We start from the raw sequence: 17653 nt of genomic DNA, 5'->3' as shown, positions 1-17653 counted from the left end.
TGCCAACTACTGTGGGGAAAACAAGGAGGAATGCAAAGTGATCCCTGCCCTCAAGGAACTTACAATCCAGTTGGAGAACCAAGATACATACTCCAGGGGAAAAAATTACTGACAATCAGGAAGGTAGATGCAGAGTAGCAGAACTGCAGAGACAGGTCGTTGATAATAAAGAAATGAAGTCACTGGCTTTCTTAAAAATGGGTCTCAAGAAAGAAGAAATGTGCAAGTGATTGCAGTTGCACAAAGCAAAGGAAGGGCTTCCCGATCTAGGGGAAACCTGTTGATGTTTGAAGAGGCCAGGGGAGAGGAAGTGACTGAAGATGCTGAGAATGGAGACAATGGAAGCTTGTCTGGTACAGGAGGAGAGAGGGTCTGAAGAAGGACAGGGGAAGCATTTCCTCTCTTGCACAAAGCACTGGGCTGGGGATTCAGTGCAGCTCGGGTTGCAGGCAGGGAGGCTGGCAATGCACGGAAGAATTCCCAGACACCAGAGGTAGAAAAGCCTGTCGTTGATGGAGAGAAGGAATCCCATTCACACACCCCCACAGGACCTTCAAGCCTGGGTCAGAGCAGACCTCACATTCCTCTCCCACCACTTGGGTCGAGATTGTCTCTGCAATCTTCTCTTGATTCTTTCTATCACCCCCAGAAACCTGAAACAGTCAATCAATCACAGGTACTAAAGTATTACTAACCACCAGAGAGGTCTGGTCAGCGAATGCCACAATTAAGGTATAATCCCTCTCTCTCCAGCAGAGGGGGTATAGCTCAGGGGTAGAGCATTTGACTGCAGATCAAGAGGTCCCCGGTTCAAATCCGGGTGCCCCCTACTACATTCACTTTTAAGCCCTACCATCCTCAAGATGATAGGAAAGAGATACAATACTAACCAAGCAGGCGTCCCTGCAGAGTGTCCTGGGAATAGGGAAAGAAACTACAGCACCAAGGATTTCAGGTGCTAATGGCTGAGTCAACGTGAAAACAAAGTAATTACCGTGTAAGGCAAGAATGTCCGCAACCATTCTGGGGTCCTCCATCCAGGTCAGTGGTTCTGAAACAATGGTCTGGGGGATTCCTGAGACCCTTCCTAGAAAGAGAAAAGCTAATTTTATAAGACTACATTATTTATCTGTTTCTTGTTCTTTCATGAGTATACAGTAGAGTTTTCCAGAGGCTATACCATGATTTGTGCTATCACAACAGATAAAGTGTGGGAACATGAAAATCCAGCTGTCTTCCTTTAAGCCAGACATTAAAGGGATCGCCAAGAGAATGTAAAGCAAAGACACTCCTCGTTAAATTATTCTTCTTTAGAAACATGTATTTTTCATTTTAAGATGTTATGTATTTTTTATTTTTTATTTATTTTATTTTATTTTTTTTAAGATTTTATTTATTTGACAGAGAGAGACCCAGCAAGAGAGGGAACACAAGCAGGGGGAGTGGGAGAGGGAGAAGCAAGCTTCCTGCGGAGCAGAGAGCCTGATGTGGGGCTCCATCCCAGGACCCTGGGATCATGACCTGAGCCGAAGGCAGACGCCCAACGACTGAGCCACCCAGGCGCCCCTAAGATGTTATGTATTTTTTAATAGGCAGTGGACTTATTATCTTAAGTGAATTAACAAATACTTAAACATTTCAGAGTTTTAATGTCTAGTCTAGTCAATGTCAATAGATATAACCTACATAAACAAAAACTCTTTGAGGTCCCCAATAATTTAAGAATGTTAAGTGGTCTTCAGATGAAAATTTGAGAACCACTACTCCAAAGTAAAGAGGTGGCTCAGGGGAGAGCATCCTGGGGTTGCGAAACGGCACAGGGAAGAGATGACATTTGAGCACAATTCTGAAGAAGATGAGGATAAATATGAGTCCTGAACTCCTAAGCAGTTTGGTGTTGCTGGAGAATGAAGTGTAAGAGGAAAGGTGATTGGAGATGAGGCCAGAGAGAAGGTAAGCCCTTTCAGGAGGAGACTCCAGTGTTATGCTAAGGAGCTTGGACTTTATTCTATAAGCACTAGAAGGCCAGCACGGGGTTTTAGCGATGGAATGTTATGGTGAGACACTGGTGGTAGCCCCAACTAAGAAGACTAATAAAGGGGAACCTGGCGGCTCAGTCGGTAGGGAACACAATCATTGTCCTTGGGGTTGTGAGTTTGAGCCCCATGTTGGACATAGAGTTGTTGTTGTTTTTTTTTAAGATTTTATTTATTTATTTGACAGAGAGAGAGTGAGAGAGGGAACACAAGTAGGGGGAGTGGGAGAAGCAGGCTTCCCACTGAGCATGGAGCCCAATGTGGGGCTCGATTCCAGGACCCTGGGATCATGACCCAAGCTGAAGGCAGATGCTTAACGGCTGAGCCACCCAGGCGCCCCTAGAGTTTACTTTAAAAAGTGAAAAAGAAGAGAAAAATACAGGCAGAAGAGTAGATCTCCGAGGAAAATGATGATTTCTGTTTTGGACATGCCAGTTTTGAAGTGCCTGTGGGGTGGAAGTATCCCAATCACCATTTCCATATATTGGCGAGAGCTAAGCAGAAATGTCTGCACTGGAGATATAGATGGGGGGGAGATTAGCATATAGACAACAATTGAAGCTATCTGGGTGGACGTGATCACCTAGGGAAATAAAGGAGGAAAGAGCTTAGTGGCTTAGAGCCTGTGCTTTGGAATTAGCCGGGTTTGGGGTGGCATTCCAGCTCTGCCTTTCACAAGCTGTGTGATCTTGGACACATGACTTCCCCTTTTCATTTCTCTGTTTTCTCATTGGTAAAATGAGAATAATAATAATACCTACATCCCAGGGTTGTTGGGAGGATCCAAGAAGTCACATTCCGGTAAAATGCTTACCTCAATGACTAGGACTCAGTAACATTCCATAAATAGTAAATTCTATTATTAGCAGCATCATGGAAAACATGGGTGAAGAGTGTTAAGAAGGTGGGAATGAGCCCAGTGTGAAATGCTGTGGAGGTCAAGTAAGACACTGAAGAGTGTCCTTGGAATTTGAAAATGCGTAGGTCACGGTGACTTTTCTAGTATAATTTTTCAACATACATCATTTCTAGTATAACTTCAGTCATGTAGTGAGGACATAGGCTACAGGGTTCAAGGAATGTGTACATGCAGGAAATAAGGAAGTAGAGACCAATCATTTCCCATGAAAATGACCAAAAAAACAATGGCATTGGGAGAATGGGAAGCTGATAGAGAGTTGTAAGAAACATTTTTAACACCAAAAAAGATGAAAGAAGATAATTCCAGAATAATAGGCAGTATTTTAAATTGAGCAAATGTAGGGACACCTGGGTGCCTCAGCCGTTAGGTATCTGCCTTTGGCTCAGGTCAGGGTCCCAGGGTCCTGGGATCGAGCCCTGCATGGGGCTCCCTGCTCCACAGGAAGCCTGTTTCTCCCTCTCCCACTCGCCCTGCTTGTGTTCCTTCTCTCGCTTTGTCTCTCTCTGTCAAATAAGTAAATAAAATCTTTAAAAAAAATAAATTGAGCAAATGTAGCTTTATAAGAAACATTATATTTTCCAAATATTTCTAATTTTGCCATAAGTGAATGAAAGCTTCTTCATGCAAGGATGCTGACAGATGGAGATGATGGAGATTGACTTCATTTGTTCAGCAGCCATTCACCATGTATTTATTGAGTGAGGCCCCATGCTAAGAGCTAGGGATATACTGTTGAACAAAAAGGACATAGACCCAGCCTTTATGGAGCTTATAGACTAGCTATAGACTTTGGTGGGGGGGATCCAACAAACAATCTTCAAATATATAGTTATGAATTGTAATAAGTAGTATGAAAGATATGAAAGAAAAATGCAGCATGTTAAGACTTATGACCTAGAAAGAGGGTCAGGGCAGATTTCCCTAAGAGACAGTTAAGCTGAAATCTAAAAGATCAGTAGACATGGTGTACATGAAGAGGGTAGGCAGGGTAGAGTACTCCAAGCATGTGTGAGGCCTATGGGTATTCAGGAGCATGGGCAGTATCTGGGACTAAAAAGTCAACTCGTCAGAACAAGAGCAAGCGTGGTGCAAGGTAAGGTTCACAAGGTAGAGTAATGCCAGACCAGGGCCTAGTAGGCCATGATAATGGATTTTAACTTTGATTCTTTTTTTTTTTTTTTTAAGATTTTATTTATTTATTTGACAGAGAAAGACACAGCGACAGAAGGCACACAGGCAGGGGTAGTGAGGGAGGGAGAAGCAGGCTTCCCGCGGAACAGGGAGCCCGATGCGGGGCTCGATCTGGCTTGATCCCAGGACCCTGGGATCATGACCTGAGCCGAAGGCAGACGCTTAATGACTGAGCCACCCCGGTGCCCCTTAACTTTGATTCTAAGAGCACTAGAAACCACTGGAGGTTTTCAGGAGGGCAACATTGTAATATTTGTATTTCTGAAAAATTATTCCTGGTCATTGTATGAAAAGTGAGTGGATGGAGGGAGAAACAGAGGTCAGGAAGTATGCTAGGAGGCTTCAGAAGTAGTTTAGGTAAGACATGGATCAGAGCAGTACTAACTAGAGGAGAAGGAGAGAAGTAGATAGATGTGACAGACTTTGAGATTTTTTATTTTTTAAGCAATCTCCATGCCCAATGTGGGACTCAAACTCACAACCCTGAGATGGAGAGTCAAATCTCTACCCACTGAGCCAGCCGGGCACCCCTGTAACAGACATTGAGAAGACAAACTGAAAAGAGCTTGGACAAGAGTCAGATGGGACACCTGGATGGATGGCGGTTCCATGTAACAAGAGAGACTAATTTGGTAAAGAAGTCATAGATTGAGAAACACATGAAATTTGGTTGAGAAGTGAAGGAGAGCAAAAAATTGGTCGCTAGAGAAGCTGGCAAGATCAAGTGAAGGCACATTAAGGGTGATAAGAGAGATTTATAAATGTACAGATTTATAGACTTCTTAATGTTCAAGTGCCCCAGAGCTTAGCTCATGGTCTTTATTTGCCCTTACTTTTTTTTTTTTTTTAGATTTTTAATTTTAATTAATCTCTACACCCAACGTTGGGCGCAAACCCACAACCCTGAGATTAAGAGTCCCACCCTCCACATACTGAGCCAGTCAGGCACCCCTACCCTTACTTCTTTATGAGCTCATCTACTGTCATGGTTTTAGAGGATTTTTTTTTTTTTTAAAGATTTTATTTATTTATTCATGAGAGACAGAGAGAGAGAGAGAGAGAAGCAGAGGGAGAAGCAGGCTCCCAAGGAGCAGGGAGCCCGATGCGGGACTCGATTCCAGGACCCTGGGATCATGACCTGAGCCGAAGGCAGTCGCTTAACCATCTGAGCCACCCAGGCGCCCTACTGTCATGGTTTTAAACATGGTTGACCCTAGAACAACATGGGTTTGAACTGCAATCTCATTTTTTTTTAAACGCAGTGCAGCACTGTAAATGTATTTTGGAGGTAGAGCCAACCAATGTTTCCGTATCCCCAACTACTTTAGGGCTCGTAAAGAGGAGACTCGGGGCGTCGCTCCCTCCCGCAGCCTTCAACACCCACACCTCCCACTCCACAACCTGAACTCAAACCGACGTCCAGTACTTATTACGTAATAAGACAGCGCCCTGACGGAGGGCGGGGGGAGAGGGGAAGAGGCCGATTGAGCAAGCTCCGGGCCACGTGACGAGACTGGGCGGGGCATCAAAGTTCATATCCCAGAGTCCTTTGTACCTGCTTCCTTTCTGTCCTTTTCCGGCGTTCAAGATGTCGAAGCGAGGTGAGGTTTGGGCTCTTGCGTATCCTTCGCCATCTGTCGCGGGGTGACTGCTGGCTTCGCCCGGAGCGGCGGCCATGGGCAGCTGGGACGCTTCGCTCTCCTCCGGGGCGGAGAGGGAGAGGAGGGCGCCGTGAGAGCACTGGAAGGGCCCCCGAAAGCGGCGGCGGGGGGTGCCCGGAGAATTGAGTTGGCAGGATCCGGACAGGAGTTTAGACCAAACCCCGCGGGGTCCCTCTGCACCTGGCGCTCCAGTAATGGTCTTGAAGTGGGAGGGGCTTAGGCCCCAGAGTGGACGCCTTGTGCCTTGCAGGGAGGACTACGTGGTCCAGAAGTTGGAGCGAGGATTGAGTGGCTCAGGCCCCTTAATCGTAACGTGAGCGCACTGATAGTGAGGAATTGGCTGTTGGCTTTGGGAACCGGCTGGCTCGTGAGGAGGGGTAGCCGGAGTCCCAGAGAGAGGGAATTGAGTATACCGTTGCCCAAAGCATGTGCGAGTGAATTTATGCCTTGAGAGTGTGAGGGAAACTCGGAACCAGGACTAGTCCGTGACCCCTGTCTTGTTTTCCTTCCCACCCATAGGACGTGGTGGGTCCTCCGGTGCGAAATTCCGGATTTCCCTGGGTCTTCCGGTAGGTGCCGTGATCAACTGTGCTGACAACACAGGTGAGATCTTCAGCTGCGCTCTGCCAAACTGCCCTTTTGAAAGCACTCGGTGGGCCTTGACTGCTGACCCACTGAGCCGTCAAGAAAGGGCAGAGTAAAAACACTGCTTTTGGGTGAAGCAGCAGCATGTTGTGTTGTTTTGCTTCAATCGGTGGTGTGACAAGCTATTCCGCCTTGGTTGGGGGGAACTCACTGCTTGGGAGTATGAGCTGAGGGAGAGGCGTTGGAAGTGCCGAGAAAATGTTACACCGGCCAAAAAAAAATCACTTTTGTTTACATTCTCCATAGGAGCCAAAAATCTGTATATCATCTCTGTGAAGGGGATCAAGGGACGATTGAACAGACTTCCTGCTGCTGGTGTGGGTGACATGGTGATGGCCACAGTGAAGAAAGGCAAACCAGAGCTCAGAAAGAAGGGTGAGTAGGGACACTGAATCCTCCTCCTTGCTGGGTGAACAGTTGAAGGGTTTTTCCCTTTATTGGAAAATGGAATAAAAATTTTACCATTCTGAAGGCTTAAAGCTTGATTTCCTTGGAGAGGCAGTGTGAGAGAAATATCTGCAATTGAAGTTCTGCTTTTGCTGTCCTAGAGACTATTCTCTCTCCTACCTGGTCTTGCTATATTTGTTTCCTTTTTTTTAAGATTTTATTTATTTGACAGAGAGACAGCGAGAGCAGGAACACAAGCAGGGGGAGTGGGAGAGGGAGAAGCAGGCTTCCCGCCAAGCAGGGAGCCCGATGCGGGGCTCGATCCCAGGACCCTGGGATCATGACCTGAGCCGAAGGCAGACGCTTAACGACTGAGCCACCCAGGCGCCCCTCCTTTTTTTTTTTTTTTAAAGTGATCCCTGTGCCTAGTGAGGGAGTTGAACTCATTACCCTGAGATCAAGAGTCGCATGCTCTACTGACTGGGCCCCCAAGCACCCCATTGTTCTATTTATTCTTGCCCCTTTACTCCTTAAATGTATTTGCCACACTGAAGTCAGAGCTCATCTTTTAAAGATGTAAATCTTGGGCACCTGGCTGGCTCAGTTGGTGGAGCATCGTTCATTGCTGATTCCTTGGCTACAAAAGGATATGGCAGTGTTTAGTAAATGTTTAAGAAATCTCTGCACCCAACGTGGGGCTCGAACTCATAATCCCAAGATCAAGAGTCGCACACTCTACTGACTGAGCCAGTCAGGCGCCCCAGTAAATGTATTGGGGGGGGCATTTAGAGTTTGACCAGGTGTCAGGCAAGTTTCTTTTTCTGGAACCACTGATTTGAAGGGGAAGAATGATAACTTGCATACTTTCTCAAATGATTGTGAGATTCAGGTAATAAGTTAAGCACATAGAGCATTTGGCCTGTGACCTAACACTTCGTAAGTATAGAATGACATGCCTCCTGATTTAAGAATTTTTTTTGGTTTTTTTTTATAGAGATTAACTCAAAATTGTGACTTGTCAAAAGTTACGCATGGTTGCTTCTAAATCTCTTCTGGTAGAAACTAAAATAAGGAGCTGCTCATTGCTTAATCCCCCTAGGTGTGTGAGTTGAGGGGGGAGGGTTTCAGAGCACTTCTGACTTGAAATGCCTTGTCTGGTTTTGGAGCTCCTGATACTCCATGCACTTAACTTCAGCACCTGAGTTTTCGTCGTGTTCCTGCTTAGTCTGTCTCTGCCCTGGGATATCTTGCTCTTCCTGAAAAGTCCTAGCCATCTCTTGATGTACAGTACAAATATGGCCTTGGTCAGTACAAGTTACTCTGTGTAGGCCTGTACAAGCACCCCTCCCACCCCCTGGTGTTTTTTGGGAGGCAGGTCCAAAGTCTTTGTTTACCTTTAATACCCACTTGAGGGCTTGGGAGTACCAAGCATTGTGGTTGAGCATTGATTAATCAACATGTAGATTGGGATCTGCATACAACTGGACAAGCTTTCCTCTTAGAACACTTGCTGGGTCTGATCTATGGCCTGGGAAGCCGTCAGAGAAGGACAGAGCAATCCACTAGCACCGTTGGTGAGATGGCAGCCGGGTGTGTTGTTGGTCTCTATCAGATTGTCGTGGTACAGACGAGAGGATGTTTGATGGTTTGAAAAATAGCGAATTGCCAACTCTATTAACTCTGTTAATCTTACGTGTCCTTGTTTCTGCTGAATGAATACATCCCCTCACCTTAGACTTACATATAACAGACAGAAATGTGGAAAGGGGCAGTTCTGGAAGTCCAGAGTCCTGGATTGGTGTGTGGTCTCACTCATCTACTAGAGTGGTCATTTGTGAGAATTAAATGGTTATGAGTAGGGGCGCCTGGCTGGCTCAGTCAGTAGAGCATGTGACTCTTGATCTCCGGGTCTTTGTTTTTGTTTTAAGATTTTATTTGACGGAGAGAGACAGCGATAGGGAGCACAAGCAGGGGGAGTGGGAGAGGGAGAAGCAGGCTTCCCGCTGAGCAGGGATCCCAGGACCCCGGGACCATGACCTGAGCCGAAGGCAGATGCTTAACAACTGAGCCACCCAGGTGCTTCAGAAATTAAATTTCAATTACCCTACTTTCAGATTTCCAAGAGATGATCGCGGTTAATATTTTGTTGCCTTTTTTTTTTTTTTAAGATTTTATCTTATTTATTTGAGAGAGGGCGAGCACACAAGTGGGAGGGAAGGGGTAGAGGGAGATGCAGACTCCCCGCTGAGCAGGGAGCCCGATGCAGGGCTTGATCCCGGGACCCGGAGATCATGACCTGAGTCAAAGGCAGATACTTAAGCAACTGAGTCACCCAGGTGCCCTGTCTTTTCTTTTTGCCTTAATGTGCAAAAAATTAGCTTGTAAACTTTACTTTTTTTTTTTTATTTATTTGAGAGAGAATGAGATAGCATGAGAGGGGGGAGGTCAGGGGGAGAAGCAGACTCCCCGCCAAGCAGGGAGCCCGATGCGGGACTCGATCCCGGCACTCCACGATCATGACCTGAGCCAAAGGCAGTCGCTCAACCAACTGAGCCACCCAGGCGTCCCTAAACTTTACTTTTTAAATGGGACCATGGCCTTCCCATAACTCATTCTTTTTGCTTCATAAATGATTGTTGTCCTACATGTGAAAAGTTAGAGATGGACATAATCATTTTTAAATAATTCTGTTTTTGTGTATTTGCCATGAGATAGGTTAATTCCAAGTTTTTGCTCTAATAACGCATGTGCCTGCAGTTGGGCATTTGAGATAAGGTGTAGAGTGTGTGGTCAAGATCCTGGGATGTACTCCTGGGGCTAAAGGAGTGTGTATACGTATATGTGCATCTTTAGTTGTAGTTTTCTTTGGTTAAATTTGTGTGTAAATGGGCGCCTGGGTGGCTCAGATGGTTAAGCGTCTGCCTTCGGCTCAGGTCATGATCTCAGGTTCCTGGGATCGAGTCCCACATGGGGTTCCCTGCTCAGTGCAGAGCTTGCTTCTCCCTCTCCCTCTGCCATTCCCTCTGCTTGTGCTCTTCTGTCTATCTCTCCGTCAAATAAATAAATAAAATCTTTAAAAAAAATTTTGTGTGTAAATGAGCTTCTCTTCTTAAAATCTAAGATGGTACATATTTAATCCCAACAAACTTTCAAAAACAGTAATTTTTAGATCGAGGTATGTACTTTCTTGGAGGTTTTGATATATACTGGGATGGAATATTGCCTAATGAGTTAATAGCTTGGCCTCTACTTACGCAGGCCCAAAGCGGTTCCCATTTTGTGGTACTAGGATCTTTTTTGTTTTTTAAGATTTTATTTATTTATTTGACATAGAGACAGCGAGAGATGGAACACAAGCAGGGGGAGTGGGAGAGGGAGAAACAGGCTTCCAGCTGAGCAGGGAGCCTGATACGGGGCTTGATTCCAGGACCCTGGGATCATGACCTGAGCCGAAGGCAGACGCGTAACAACTGAGCCACCCAGGCGCCCCCTGTGGTACTAGGATCTTAACAGTATCCACCTGTTGGGTGAAATGGGAACAAGTAGAGAAGGTGCTTGGCAAGTTTCCTGCTACTAGTGTGTTGCTAATTGTTCTAAAAAGAGTATAGATTTACACTTGGAGGAAGTGCTGGCTGTTTGACTTGGAGTAAGGTCTTTCCTTAAGGGGCGATTGGTATTTGCTCTTTCACACTTGCTTTTAGGAAATAAAAAGCAAACGGTGAGTCTACATTCTGTTCAAGTGGGAAATGTTGGGGAACTGGATGAGATGTAAACTTTCTTGTGGTGTCACTTACTTGACAGGTAAGTGACTGCTGTCCTGTTTTCCCTCTTAGTGCATCCAGCAGTGGTAATTCGACAACGAAAGTCATACCGGAGAAAAGATGGTGTGTTTCTCTATTTTGAAGATAATGCGGGGGTCATAGTAAACAACAAAGGTGAAATGAAAGGTAAGAAAGAAAGCACAGTGATGCCTAGGTCTTTGAGATGGGATGATTTAATCTCTGGACCTGTCCGATCTTATCTGTCATCTCATTCTTTTTTTTATGTAGGTTCTGCTATCACAGGACCAGTCGCAAAGGAGTGTGCAGACTTGTGGCCTAGGATTGCATCCAATGCTGGCAGCATTGCATGATTCTTTGGTGTATTTGTTAATTAAAAATTATTTGCTCTCAGTGTTTGCCTTCTTGTTCTGTCACTCTTCTTGATGCCCCCTAACCTTTTGTAAAATGAAATTGCTCAATGCAGTACTTGTGCTTGGTGACTCTACGAAACTTTCAGACTTCCCAATTTCTGCTGTAAAAACTTACTTGTGTTTGGAGTCCTTACAAAAGTAAATTGCAGATAGTAGATAGTGTTTGTTTGATGAGAGGTTACCCCAAGTATCTGCAGTGTGCTTAATTTGAGATAAGGTGGAGTGAGTGGTCAGATGGTGGACACACACGGAGTTCACAGAGTGATGTGAGGAAGGACCAAGTGTGTGTATATGTGCACACTTGCAGTTACAGGTTTTCTTTGGGTAAACCAGCACCTAAAGGACTGTATTTGTAAAACCTGACACACAGTTGCCATGTAAATTTGCTCTTGTGGAAGATAAGTTACTAAAAGTACCTGCATTGTTTTTGCTATCAAAACGTTTTGACAGGATAGCTGTATAATGTACCTGCCAAACCCTAATTCATGAATAAAAGGTGATGTAATTAACCAACAGTGGGCGTAAACCTTGGCAAATTCTGCTTGAAAGCATCGGACATTGTGCTTTTCTTCCTAAGCCCTTTATGTGACATTTGGGGCCTGAGGGGGAAAAATGAGCATTCAGCAGGTTTGGGTCAATAGTCTGGCCTAAAGATGTTGGATGTTGGAATAGGCTTTTTAGACCAAAATTTGTGTTCACACATCTAGTATCTGAAAATACTCAGCCTTAGGTGTTCTTTGTAAGGCCGAAGATTAGAGTATGCCTAGACCCTAGCACATACTCACTTGGTAAGATGACTACCCTTTTGTCCTTCCAAGATCCAGAATGGAATGTACTAGACCTAATCAGTGGTTCTCAACCAGAGGAGTTAAGAAACGTGTCCAGGCAATGTCCCAGACCTAATTAAGTCATTGTGGAGGTAGGACCCAGGCGTCAGTACTTTTTGAAGATCACCAGGAGATTCCAAGTTGCAGCCAAGATTGAGAACCAGGGCTGTCTAGACTGAGCCTATCTTGGTTTTAGGAATATTAAATCCAGAAGTCTTAAAACAGACCTGTCTTCCTACCCTATCCTCTACCCTGGTGAATTTGAAGTCTTTGATGTGACGTGAAGTCCCCAGGTCCTCCATTTAAAATTCTTTTGGGGTACGTGGGTGGTTCAGTGGGTTAAGTGTCTGCCTTAAGCTCAGATCATGATCCCAGGGCCCTGGGTCAAGCCCAGCATCAGGCTCCCCCCGCCCCCCAACGCTTGTGCTTGCTTGCTCTCAATAATCTAAAAAATTAATAAAATTAATGCTTTTTATCCCCTTGTGTGAGCTCTATGAAATGTCTCACCTTCCTGCTTCAAATAAGAGGTGTGAGGGCTGGGCCTCTTTCCCTGCCTTTTCTTTCTTCCAGGTTCTTTACAAATCCTAATAGAATGGACTCAAACTATAGACTTCCTGTAATTTCAGATTTCTGGGAATTTACCAGTCATAGTATAGAAACATGAAGTATGCTGAGCATTAAGTTGCTAGGATTAGTGGGGTTTGTGTATAGATGGGAGTACATGTGTCTTTGGGGCATCCGGGTGGCTCAGTTGTCCAGGTTATGATCTCAGGGTCCTGGGATTGAGCCCCGCTCTGTTCGCCCAGAGTCTGCTCCCTCTCCCCTCTGATGCCGCACTTCTCTCATGGTCTCTCAAATCTTAAAAAAATAATGTGCCTTCATATAATAGTGAATATAAAAGATTTCCCTGATCCTTTTGTCTCGTGTTCTGTCTCGTGTTAGGATAATAGCACCTCGTAGAGGTGGTGTGAGGGGCACTGAGTAAGGCACCTTGATGTGTAAAGCATCTATGTAAGGGTTTTATTATTCAAGGGGGAAATTTTGGAAATAAAAAGTTGCCTGCAATCACGGCAACTAGAGGAACTCGTTCATGATTTGCTGTATCCTGTCACATCCACAATTATTAGAGGAAAAAATAGGGTAATGTGTTAACCTGCTGGGTTTTTTAAAAGATTTAAAAGATTTTATTTATTAGAGCACAGGCTGTAGGAGGGGCAGAGGGAGAAGCAGACTTTCCCTGGGCAGGGAGCCCCATTCGGGCTCTCCTGGTTTTTAAAAAAGTTTTAAACAGGAGGAAGAGGAGTACCGGCTGATGAAAATAATTAGGTGGGGAGAAGTGCTTTAAGTGGACTTAGTGGAAGTCGGGAGACCTGAATCCTGGTTCTGGATCTGCCACTAAATGGATTTAGGGAATATCGCAATGTTTCTGAGCTTCAATTTAGAATTACGAAAAATGAGAGTTGGAAGTAGGTGGTATCTGAACTCTTTCTGACCCATTCTGGGTACGAGCTCTTCCCCGGAACTGAGTTTGGTAAATGTATGCAGTAAGGTGGGGAGGGGGGAGGAGGAGGAGTGGGCCTGCGTTCGCACCACCAGAGTTCAGTAATACCCTCTCCAAAATCCAGTGCCTCCTGCATGGTCTGCTCTTAGTCCCCCTTCGCCTCAGGGCCTTGCGAGTAACTCGGCCGCGCAGCCCTGAGAGCCTACCCTGTCGGGTGGGACGGGACGGTCTGTGTCACGGGAGTCTGACACCGCACCACGTAACAATGCGACCAACGCGCAGGGGAGCCCCTGCCTAGCTAGGGCCCTCCACTCCCACCAGAAGGGCCCTGGGAGGCTGCAGTGGTTGGGATGTCGCACTTGTGCGAGTGTCCTCTGCGGCTGGAGAAGAGCTTCGTCTTGGACGGCGTGGCGGTGAGCACCAAGGCCCGCGCCTCTGAGCTCCTGAGGCCCAAGCTCTGGTCGGCGATTCCGCCCTACAACGCCCAGCAGGACCACCACGCCCGCCGGTACTTCCAGAGCCGCGTGGTTCCGCCCATTCTGCGGAAAACCCAACAGGTTATTAGAAGAGCGCCCCGGACGATCCCACCGGCTGTCCCCGCGGAGATTGACCCTGGTGGAGGGGCGCGACTTCCCAAATCCGGGCATCTCACCGCTCGGGAGGGCTCCCCCGTTCCCGCCCCCGCCCCCTCGGCTTTCGCCGTGAAAGGGAACCAGCGCAGGCCGCGGAGCCGGATTGAGCTCACTGAGCTCGCGGAATCCCTTCCCACCCCCGACTTTGAGAGCGATCTCATTTGGGGTTTCTGCAAACCTTGGGGGACGGGGCTTGAAGCCCGCCTCGGCCAAACCAATCGGTTTCATTGTCCTTTTTGACGTTGCCGACCCGCAGATTCTCTAAAAGCGCGAAAATCCTTGTGACTTCAGCGAACGAGACAAAGCAACGCCTAGACCCTCCAGGCGGGGCGCCCTCCTTTGGTGATGTCACAATGACCGGGGCCGGGGGTGGGGGTGGGGGCTCGCTCGATGGGGCTTTCTGTGAGCAGGTGGGAAGGAAACTTCTGCGGACCTCGCTTCTCCCCCGGCCTTTTCCCTCGTGGGTGTTGCCTCTGCTCAGCAGAGTCCTACCCGGATCAAAGATCCTGTCCCTATTTGCTGATGGCTGCTACTTTCCCCAACACTTTGGCCTTCAGTATTTGTGTACATATGTCACAGTGGTATGGGGAGGGGACAGGCGGGTTAATGGGGGTTATTCTGTGAACAAATCTTGGGGGATGTGTGTGTGTGGTCTTGGTGTTTGGGTGTGTGCATTGTATGTGTATGGACCTGTCTGTATGTCCCATGCTGGAGGGTGTACGGGCTCTCTACTTGCCTAATTTTTATGACCAGAGGAACCAGAGTCTGGGAGGAGAAAAGAGAAAAACTTGAGTATTTAAAAGCTTGAAAATAATATGGTGTGCACAATTTGGAAACTTTCTAAGTTCCATTTTATTTTATTTTATTTTTTAAGATTTTATTTATTTATTTGACAGAGACAGAGATAGCGAGAGCAGGAACACAAGCAGGGGGAGTGGGAGAGCGAGAGCAGGCCTCCCGCCCAGGAGGAAGCCCAATGTGGGTGGGACTTGATCCCAGAACCCTGGGATCATGACCTGAGCGGAAGGCAGACGACGCTTAATGACTGAGCCACCCAGGTGCCCCTATGTTCCATTTTATAAGGGTTTAATCATCACAACTGTCATTTTTACATTTATTATTTACATAAAGATAATGGGGTTTTTGTTTTGTTTTTAAGTAAACTCTGCTGCCAACGTGGTGCTTGAGCTCAGAACCCCAAGATCAAGAGTGGCATGCTCTGCGGACTGAGCCAGCCAGGAGCCCCATGATATTGCTTATTTTTAAAGTAAATTAGGGGCACCTGGATTGCTCAGTCGGTTAAGCGTCTGCCTTCAGGTCGTGATCCTGGGGTCCTGGGATCCAGCCCCACCTGGGGCGCCCTGCTCAGCAGGGAGTCTGCTTCTCCCCCTGCTCCCCCTCCCCCTGCTCATTTTCTCCCTCTCTCAAATAAATAAAATCTTAAAAAAAAAAAAAAAAGGAACCTTTACTATGCCAGGCCCTTTATTTGAATTATCTCACTTCAATCTGACAGCAACCCTCCTTTTACTGAGGAGGAAATTGAGGTCCAGAGAAGCCGTGTCATTGGCCCAGGGTCACACAGCTTGTTAGTGGCAGAGCTGGGATAGCAACCAGTCTGTCTGGCAGCAGACCCTGAGCCTTTAACTGCGCACCTAGGCTGCCTCTCCCTGAGAGGCAATAGGTCACTACGTGTATTCATATTTAATCTGTCTGGCCTGGCGACCCCTGGCTGGGACCTCGGCGCTCTCCCCCTGCAACAAGCCCAAAGGGAGTTTTGCGTGTGCCTCTCTCAGCATGGTGGCTGACAGTCTTGTGTTTTCTCCCTCACCCTCAGGATCACGGTGGCACGGGAAGAGACGGCTGGATAGTGGATTATTTCCACATTTTTGGGGAAGGACAGAGATACCTGAACAGGAGAAACTGGGCAGGGGCAGGCAAGTGCCACCTGGCTTTTCAGCCTCGACATGGATCCCCCTGGAAGAGTGGTGTGAGGTCCCCAGTTCAGAGAGAGAAATCAGGCCACAGAGAGCCCTGGTTTGGGGGGGTGGGGGAGAGGCCTTGGGACTGTGTCCCCACCTTTTCTTCTCAGACGTGAGCTGATGGTGTCACCATACTCCTTCTGTTTAGGGACTAAGCACCTGCTGTAGGTCAGGTGGGTTTTACGCTCACGCTCTCCCCGCGCTCCAGCGGGGCAAACAAGTGTAGGGAGGTGAGGTGACTGGCTGAGGAGGGTAGCTGGGATCGGAATTCCACTCCTTCCAACTCGAAAGCCCATGTTCCCCTCCCTGCTCCCTGAACAGGCTGTGTCCTGCTCCTTTTCCAGGCCCAACTGAGCAACAGGAAAGGAAGGGTTGAGAGGTTTTTCCGACAGTGTGAACCCTCCTCCCACCCCAACCCCAGCGCCCTTTGGTCACACCCTAGTCACGTGACCCTTTGCACCATTTGGCCAAATTGAGCTCATCCATTTTCTCCACATGGGTCAGAAGCAAGGGTGAAATATTTGCAGTCTTCCTGGCAGCAAGGCGAGTTCAGCCAAGCCCAGAAGTTTCTGTCCCCTCCTATCTTAGCACATAGCATTCACGCTCCTCCTGTGTACTACTCCCGGTGTGCGGGTTGGTTTCTAGAAAGCTGTCTGTCTCCTGGACTTCATCAACCCTTGGCTTTTAATCAAGAGGCTTGAGACGTTTGAGGATGGAGGGTTCAGCTGGGACGTGGGGAGCACATTCTATACCAGCCCCGTGGGAGCAGGGGCAAAGCAAGAGGGGGCTGAATGGGGGCTCAGGCCTCTCTCTCTGCCCCCAAGGGCATTCCCTCCAGCAGGTGACCGGGCATGATCACTACAATGCTGAACTGAAAACAATCAAGGGGTTCAATGGTCGGTTTGGCTATCGCCGGAACACCCCAGCCCTCCGCCAGCGCCCGTCTGTCTTTGGAGAGGTCACCCAATTCCCTCTCTTCTAACAGCATCTCTTCCCTTCCCACCCCTTGACCTGAATAGAAGACAGATGTTTAGATGAATTCTTAATGCTATTTTTATATAAACAGTGATGTTATTTGTGTTTCCAAGTGTGCTGTTTCTTTCCTGGGGGGGGGGGGCTAGTGTCTCCACCCTCAGCTTCTCTAGCCTTTGGAGAGGAGGTGGGAGGAGAGAGGGCGTCCTCAGACCTGCTCCCCTACACTCCATGCCCACGAGTGCCAGGCTTGAAAGGAGGCCTCCGTTCTCCCGGGCCCATGTCAGAAGAAGGAACGACGCTGCGCACCTCAGCCTCCACAAAGCTCAGGGAGCAGCAGTGCCCCAGGCTGGAAGCTGGCTGTTTGCCCATCAAGAAAGGAGCAGGCGGTTTGTCCAAAGAGATTGTCCTTGGTTGCCCTGAGAAGGATTTCCTGATTTTCCTGAGAGTCATCCCAGCCAGACTAACTGACATCTTCCTTCTCCTTTCCACCCTCAGTCCATCAAGAGTCAGGGCAGTGAACAAGGGGATATCTAGGGTTGCTTTTTAGCCTCTGGATTCTACCATGGTAATTCTGACACAGTGCTTGTGGACATCTTCTCCGCTGGTGCTCTGTCAGTTTCCTTTTCAGCTCGTTTCCAGGATGTCATTTTTCACGTGTCCCCACCCGGTTTATTGGTGGCCAAGAGAAAAGGCAAAGCAGATGAT

General features: G+C 47.4%; 2 protein-coding genes and 2 non-coding genes across 4 annotated transcripts; all 4 read left to right on the top strand.

The window, feature by feature from the left end:
• Positions 1-757: 757 nt before the first annotated feature.
• Positions 758-829, top strand: TRNAC-GCA. The gene has a single exon. It is a non-coding gene; the product is annotated as a tRNA-Cys (tRNA).
• Positions 830-5628: 4799 nt separating this feature from the next.
• RPL23 (ribosomal protein L23) lies at positions 5629-11549 on the top strand. Its single transcript, XM_035026995.1, has 5 exons — positions 5629-5750; positions 6330-6413; positions 6702-6830; positions 10676-10789; positions 10892-11549. Exons 1-5 carry the CDS (start codon positions 5738-5740, stop codon positions 10972-10974), a joined length of 423 nt encoding a protein of 140 aa, XP_034882886.1. The 5' UTR covers positions 5629-5737; the 3' UTR covers positions 10975-11549.
• LOC118025386 lies at positions 6444-6578 on the top strand. The gene has a single exon (XR_004683317.1). It is a non-coding gene; the product is annotated as a small nucleolar RNA SNORA21 (small nucleolar RNA).
• Positions 11550-13712: 2163 nt separating the features above from the next.
• Positions 13713-17060, top strand: CUNH17orf98 (chromosome unknown C17orf98 homolog). The gene is made up of 3 exons (XM_035026994.1): positions 13713-13919; positions 15829-15928; positions 16798-17060. The coding sequence occupies exons 1-3, from the start codon at positions 13713-13715 to the stop codon at positions 16953-16955; spliced, it is 465 nt and encodes a 154-aa protein (XP_034882885.1). The 3' UTR covers positions 16956-17060.
• Positions 17061-17653: the final 593 nt, after the last annotated feature.

Source organism: Mirounga leonina, unplaced genomic scaffold, assembly GCF_011800145.1.
Source record: "Mirounga leonina isolate KUSES-001 unplaced genomic scaffold, KU_Mleo_1.0 Mir_200, whole genome shotgun sequence".
In the NCBI taxonomy this organism is placed as follows: Eukaryota; Metazoa; Chordata; class Mammalia; order Carnivora; family Phocidae; genus Mirounga; species Mirounga leonina.
The sequence above is the reverse complement of the archived record's forward strand: the minus strand, read 5'-3'. Positions and strand labels throughout refer to the sequence as shown.

Excerpts from the sequence above, each read along its gene's own strand:
- RPL23 (XM_035026995.1), top strand. Across the intron at positions 6,831-10,675 it reads ACCAGAGCTCAGAAAGAAGG|TGCATCCAGCAGTGGTAATT; the intron begins GTGAGTAGGGAC and ends TTTCCCTCTTAG. Across the intron at positions 10,790-10,891 it reads CAACAAAGGTGAAATGAAAG|GTTCTGCTATCACAGGACCA; the intron begins GTAAGAAAGAAA and ends TTTTTTATGTAG.
- CUNH17orf98 (XM_035026994.1), top strand. The coding sequence starts at position 13,713 with ATGTCGCACTTGTGCGAGTGTCCTCTGCGGCTGGAGAAGAGCTTCGTC. Across the intron at positions 13,920-15,828 it reads TTCTGCGGAAAACCCAACAG|GATCACGGTGGCACGGGAAG; the intron begins GTTATTAGAAGA and ends CCTCACCCTCAG. Across the intron at positions 15,929-16,797 it reads GAGAAACTGGGCAGGGGCAG|GGCATTCCCTCCAGCAGGTG; the intron begins GCAAGTGCCACC and ends TCTGCCCCCAAG.